Source organism: Eriocheir sinensis, chromosome 65 (genome assembly GCF_024679095.1).
Source record: "Eriocheir sinensis breed Jianghai 21 chromosome 65, ASM2467909v1, whole genome shotgun sequence".
NCBI classification, from domain to species: domain Eukaryota; kingdom Metazoa; phylum Arthropoda; class Malacostraca; order Decapoda; family Varunidae; genus Eriocheir; species Eriocheir sinensis.
In genome coordinates this window covers 5530737-5537970 of record NC_066573.1, presented here as the reverse complement: position 1 = coordinate 5537970, position 7234 = coordinate 5530737, and the positions used below count along the sequence as shown (strand labels likewise).

Genomic DNA, 7234 nt, shown 5'->3' with positions numbered 1-7234 from the left:
AAATAAATAAATAAATCAGAAAGTCATGTTGTAAATAAAATAACTCGTACTTCCCAATACAAATGGAGTATTTCAGTCATGTGTGAAAATATCAAATCTTCCATAATCCCATTACAATGGATCTTTGGGGTTTGCCAGATAAACCAAACATGGCACACTGAAGTGAGATGTTTTAGTTCATGTGAGAGAAAGGAATGTTTTATGTAACCTCCTAGCAGGATCTCAGGCTTTTAAAAAATAAATCAAATTATGTAGTTTTCCTCTTCTGATTTCCAAGCATACTTAGTTCACAGCATAAACATAAACACAATTCAGATATGTATAGATTATAGTAATGTAGTTATATTTCATTAAATTTGATGGTAAAGTCAACACTATATTTTCTTGAAATTAATCTCTTTTTCTCATAGGATTGTCTTGTTTATTTTGCTTAATAGGGTGACCACTTCACCGAAGCTTGTCATCTTGTTGCTAAACTGCAATTTTGTGTGCCTTACCTTTCTTCAGTGGAACTGGAAGATGTTGAGAGGAACTCAAGGTAGTGATTTTGCAACAAAATGACTAACCATGGTGAGTCATCACAAAATGGTAAACATAACAAAAGGAAAAGAATGTTTTAAAAAAATATATGACGCAGAACTTTCCATCACATTAAATGAAACATGCATAAGAAAATCTCCTGCCCATATATATCCTCAACTTATATATATATATATATATATATATATATATATATATATATATATATATATATATATATATATATATATATATATATATATATATATATATATATATATATATATATATATATATATATATATATATATATATATATATATATATATATATATATATATATATATATATATATATATATATATATATATATATATATATATATATATATATATATATATATATATATATATATATATATATATATATATATACACACACACACACACACACACACAGACCTGTATTAACCACAGATGGTAAATGGAGGAAAAATAAATCAAAAGTTTGCATATCAAAAATTTTGCTTAGTGAATTATTTTTCTGGAATGTAAGTGTTCTAAAGCAGGCTGGCAGCACCTTGATCTGAGGTGGCTGTGCCTGCAGGGAAGTAAGGTGGAACTAAGACTCACTCATTATACTAAGCAATATTTCCTTCAGAATTCAGAAATGAGTTTAAGTAACCTTCAACCCTGCATAAAACTATTTAAAAAGTGAAATACAGATATCTGCTTTTCCATAAAATGCCATCAATATTAATGTTTAAGGGCAGGCAGCCAAGGGCCAACACAGCATTGTTTACATCCACTGCCTGGGCACGGGCAGATATCAATAAACGTTTGCCCTACAAGATGCAAATGCTAATAACATAAATGATATGGAGGAGGTAGTTCAAGATGCAGAAAAATTCTATGCTGAACAGAAGTGGGCAGGAGGATGTGGTGAGGAGAATGGAGTTCCAAGTGGTTCTAAATTTAAGTGTAGATGAAGTGTGGATGAATCAAAGCTTTGAAAAGAATGAGAGGAGGTATGAGAGGAGATGGCCTAACCAAAAATTCAAACAATTTCATACTTAATAAACTAGCTCAAATATATTCAAAATGCTTGCAGATTCACGAGTCCCTAGAGCCTAGCACAATGCCACCACTGTATTAATTCACACAAAAAGGGGCAACATAAAAGACTACAAAAATAGGGAACAATTAGTTTACTCCTGGCAGCCTTCAAACTTTTCCCTAAGGTAATAAGAAACAAAATAAGCACAAAAGTAGACTGTACCCAGCCCCAAGAACAAGCCGGATTTCGTAGTGGACACTCAACAACTGAGCGCATTCACAGCATCAACCAAGATGCTGAAAAATTATCTGAGTACAATAAACTACTATGAATGGCTTTCATATATTATGAAACTGCATTATATTTAGTTAAAACTTTAGCAGTCATACAGGCACTCAGGAGGCAGGGCGTGGATGGACATGAAACTTACATTACAGTGTTGGATGATATAGAGGAATAGCACAATAACCATTAAACTCCACATGAAAATAGAGAAATTTTCAATTACAAAGTGTTAGTTAACACAACACTTCTCCAGAATTATTAATAACTTGCTTAGAGAAAGAACATTAAAGAAAATCAAAGTGAGATAGCAAAGGAATCCAGATGGATGGTGAAAACCTTAAACTTAGATTTGCAAGTGACAGTCATACAAAGTGATTCTGAGGAAAATGTACAAATAATGATCAAGAAACTAAGAGAGTCTGAAAGGTCTGAATATGAATATGAAGAAAATGAGGGTGATGTTTGATAATCAATTGGCAAAACAACAACTAATGATCAGGCACAAAACAACTGAGTATGGAAGAGTACACCCATCTAAAAAATCAGTGCAAATTCAGACCACAGAAAAGTAATCAGAAAGAAAATAGAAATGGGATGGAGTGCTCTGGATAAACCGTAACATAAAGAATAGCAGGCTGTGACTCTCCCTGAAGAGAAAAGCGAACAATCAGTGCATCCTGCCTGTCCTAACATACAACTAAGAAACTCAGCACCTCACAAGAGAGCTAGAGAGAAAACTAAGAAGCACACATAGAGGTCCGAAGAGTAAAATGACGGTACAATATGGATTAACAAGCAAGCACCAAGCATTCAGGAAGAGACACAGGTTGAAAATATTTTGATGACGATCACGAATAATATCACACACACAACCGAAAAGAGATGGACAACCGAAGTAAAAGAGTGGTAATCACAAACAGTGGAAGTCAGAACAAATGGATTGGGTGGAAAGATGAAATTAGAGCATTTGCCAGAGCAGGATGGAGCACACTAACATCAGGGAAAGGTGGCAAATGCTGGGAAAATCTTTCTTCTCTGGTGTTGTGGTGATGAAGATGATGATGATGATGATGATGATGCGTTCATGCTTGTCAATCCAGAGCCAGGTTGCCACAAATGGTAGGACAGTTGTGAATTTAGTAGGGCTAGGTTACTGATTTAGTGGAGCAACGTCACTGTCCCTGTTATGCACTCAGGGTTTCTTAGTTTAAATATTATTCATAAATATGTAAAGATGTAATGAAGAAAGGTCTCTCACCTGAGGATAGATAACGATAACTTTAACATCACCACCGAGCACGATGTCCGACTTTCTTATGACTCGAGTAGTTATATATAATTTTTTTTATAATTATCAAGATTTAATACTGAAGATCTATTAAACCAGTATGATATTATGCATCAATATACACACCAGTCTGAGAGTATTCATTATCATCATCTCATCTACATCCTTTCCCTCAAAAAAGGGGAGCTGAGTCAAAATGGATTCACTTAACCCAGTAGCTGCGGGGGTCATGTTTCTTAGGTTAGGTTAGGTTAGGTTAAAGGCCCCTCTAAGTAAAATAATGAGAAAGAATCACCACTCACGCAAACCATTTCATAATATATATCAACGCATGTGTGATCAGTTTATGCATCATCTATTTTGAGAGGTTTATATCATGGCAGAAATTTGGCCCATCGCTGGTACATGGTAAAGCCACAAATTTGGCCCGTCGCTGCTACCGGGTTAAAAAGCAAATTCACAACAAACTAACAAGAGTAGGAAGAACAGACATTCAAATGAAAGAAGGAAAGATTGCCCAGTCAGATTGGCCCCAATACTGTTCGGACCCTTACAAATTACCATGAAAACACCCGACACCTAGGTTGGTATTAAAAGACACCTTCGCTTCTCACTTCACCTATTTCTAATGGTTAAAGAGGGGGTCAGTCGGGTTCTAATGAGTGTTTCTTCAGGTTCATGGTACAGAAGAAGACTCACACTTCCACCAGGGTCATAGAACTACCCCTGGAAATGCCCACAACTCCTACGAAAGCCTTGTCAAATATGTGTTCTTGGGTGGCTAAATTGAATGCACTTCCTTGATGCATCTGATTGCATTATGAACCTTTTCCACCTCAACCTTGCAGTCGTTACCTCTCATCCCTAACATCACCATTCCACGCTCAATTCCAGTTTGACTTAATACAATAGCACTTCCTTCTGGGTTATTTATGCTTACCAATGACTGAACTGCCCTAGGTTCTCTCCAACAATTTTATCCTTCCTATCCTTTCAACATAACCAAAATACTTATGCTCTCTCTTACTTTCCCCTACTAACACTTCATAGTACAATTTTGTTCCACACCTCTCCTACACACTCCTCAGTTTCCTAACAGTAGGGCTGGTGCTAATGCTCCTTCATGGACACCCCTAATAGTGTGTCTCCAAGTCTCCCTTTTAACCAGGACTTTTACAGCTGTAGCGAGTCTTTCCCTTTGTTATCATATTCTCCACTTCCCTGGAACAATTGCCTCTCTTTTCAGGCACATAAAGGTTGCATCATTTATATCTGCATTACCATTTGTGTTTTTTTCCTCTTCTACCATCATAACATTACTCTTCCTAATAATGAATCATCTCTCTGAATAAATAGACTGCCACAAAATCTGTCAAGCTATTAACACATTTTCTGTAATTCACCAGTACAGACTCCAAGGAGACATGTGTAGCTGGAATGGGAAAGACAATAAAATATAACGATACTTTGCATCATTCTTCAAAACTGCAGCACGTTATATTTAAAATCCTGCATCTATAAAAGATTTTTTGCCCAGATTCATAATATTTTATACCCTTCCATTTTGTGGGAAACCTGAATGTATGGACAGCAGTTACTAAATTTAAATTGCACACATACCATGTCATAACTGCTGACACTGAAAATCCTAATAACATCAATCTAGTATGAGAAACCACTTGGTAGGATTTTTGTTTTTGAAACCCCAAATGATGTGTCTCCATGAAGGAAGCTCAATAATATTAATATTAAATATTGCAAACATGTTTTTGATAAATAGCCTGATCACAGTATTTCTCTGCCAAGAATAACTGAGGAAATAACACACCAGAAATGTCAGTAAGAGAGCAATTGTATCAAGGGGGAAAAATGTTAAGTATTTCCATTTTGCATTCGACAGAATACAATAGTTCTGTGTGATGGCAATGATTTCAGTATTTTTTGGGTTCAAATATACATAAGCAATTATATATATATATATATATATATATATATATATATATATATATATATATATATATATATATATATATATATATATATATATATATATATATATATATATATATATATATATATATATATATATATATATATATATATATATATATATATATATATATATATATATATATATATATATATATATATATATATATATGAGGAGAAATTCTACACATGGAAAATATAGCATATGACAATGGGATAAGACAATCGTAGGACTAGCAATAATGGCAAACCAGATATGTGAAGGACGATAATAATATATACAACCCACCGTGACACAGCACACACTGTGATTGGAGTGTACTTGAGGGTAGGTAACAAAGGCGAACAGGTACGACAGCATAACGATGGAAGAAGACACTATCTCCTACACACTTAAGATTTCCACGCCACACGACACAACACTATGAATACAGCGAAGTGCATATAGGACTAGTTAGTTTAGTCATGAGGCTTTTGCAGGGATCTCTTCCTCCCTGGTGTTGAGGAGGACCAAGTCAGTGCCCAGGAACTTAACACCATAATGATTTCAACATAAAGTCCTTTAGTGATAGCAGCTTGTACCTCAGGACACATGAGCTAAGTAGAACTACTAAGCATAACCTTTATATGAATATTCACTATTGTCAACAACAACAACAACAACAATAAAAAAGCATATCAAATTTACCCCAGAAAAATAATCATTTAATTATTCTTCAAATTCTCTTTTGAATAAAAAAATAAATAAAAAAATCTGCATTCATGCAACAAGAAAATGCAGCATAACTCATAGTAAGTCTTCATTATGGTCAAAGCATAGTCCCACCCTTACTAACGGACAAGAGGCTGAGTTGTACTGAATGTAATACTGGTCTGGCCTGCATCAGACAGTCTGGTGTAGCTTTGACACATCCAGCCAACAATGTTAAGATAACTATTAGAAGAGAATAAATAATATGAAAATATTTGTCCTAAGAATACACATTATGTCAAATACTAAAAATACTCAACCTTAAGTAAAAACTGGCCATTTCATGAGGTTACTTTATCACAATAAGTTACTCATCTGTGGTAGAGCTGCTGGCACCATCTTGCAGGATGGGAGGTCATGGTGTGATGAGGCTCAATAATGACCATCATCATGCACTTCCTTTTAGGCTCTGGGCGGTTTTATGGGAGGGGAAACTTGGGAAGTGAGAAACCTCTGGAGGACCTGTCCCGTTCCTTCTCTTCCTTCATCTTAGTAAGAGCCATCTGAAGGGAGCGATTCTCTGCTAACACCTGGTTCATCTGATGCCTCATCTGTCTCAGGTCCTCCTGCAACTCGTCTCGCTCCTTTTTTATCAAAAGCAACTCCTTGTCCTCTGAAATTATAAATGAATACATATCACTTTATACTGCATCTGTGAGAAATGAGGCACATTAAGATGATAATGATGATTATCTCACATAGTTTATTCTTTTAATACTGCCACCATCACTTTCATTATCAAACCACACCTCCCACATCACCAGAAAAAGGAACTGAGCCTTGAAGAACAGAAAAACATGAATGAAAAGACGAGGGAAGATCATCAGCTTCCACTCTCCCTAATGAGGCAGGGTAGGAAGTCTTGAAATATGGAAACATGGAAATGCAGGCAACAGAAAGCCTATTGGCTCATTACAAGGTTGCCCGCTCTGGTGATTTAATCTGCTCGACAGCCACTTGGGGCCTGGGGAGCAGATGAAAGCACCTTGTTATTCAGCTTACTCCTGATGCAACGAAATGACGGTTGATTCCATATTTGAAGGAGTTGATGGTATTCGCATTTACTACTTCTGAGGGAAGATTGTTCCAGTGGCGGATGACTCGGTTTGAAAAGAATCTCCTTCCAATGTCTGTGTTACATCGACTCGACTGAATGGGTGAACCGTTAGTTCTAGTTCTTGAGTTGGTTTGCAGTTCAAAGAATTTGGAGTAATCAACGTTATTGAACTTTTTCAGGTACTTGAAGACTTGAATCATATCCCCTCGTCTTTTCTCCAATCTAAAGAGATTGAGTCGCTTGAGTCGTTCCTCATACGGTTGGGCCCTTAAGGTTGGAATCATTTTTG

General features: G+C 35.7%; 1 protein-coding gene across 1 annotated transcript in view; it reads right to left on the bottom strand.

Moving 5' to 3' along the window:
• Positions 1-5481: 5481 nt before the first annotated feature.
• The window catches only part of LOC126987526 (UHRF1-binding protein 1-like), a 53687-nt gene continuing 51934 nt past the window's right edge, over positions 5482-7234 (bottom strand). Inside the window, 1 exon segment of the mRNA XM_050844528.1 lies at positions 5482-6501. Coding sequence (XP_050700485.1) covers positions 6308-6501 — 194 coding nt within the window. The 3' untranslated portion in view covers positions 5482-6307.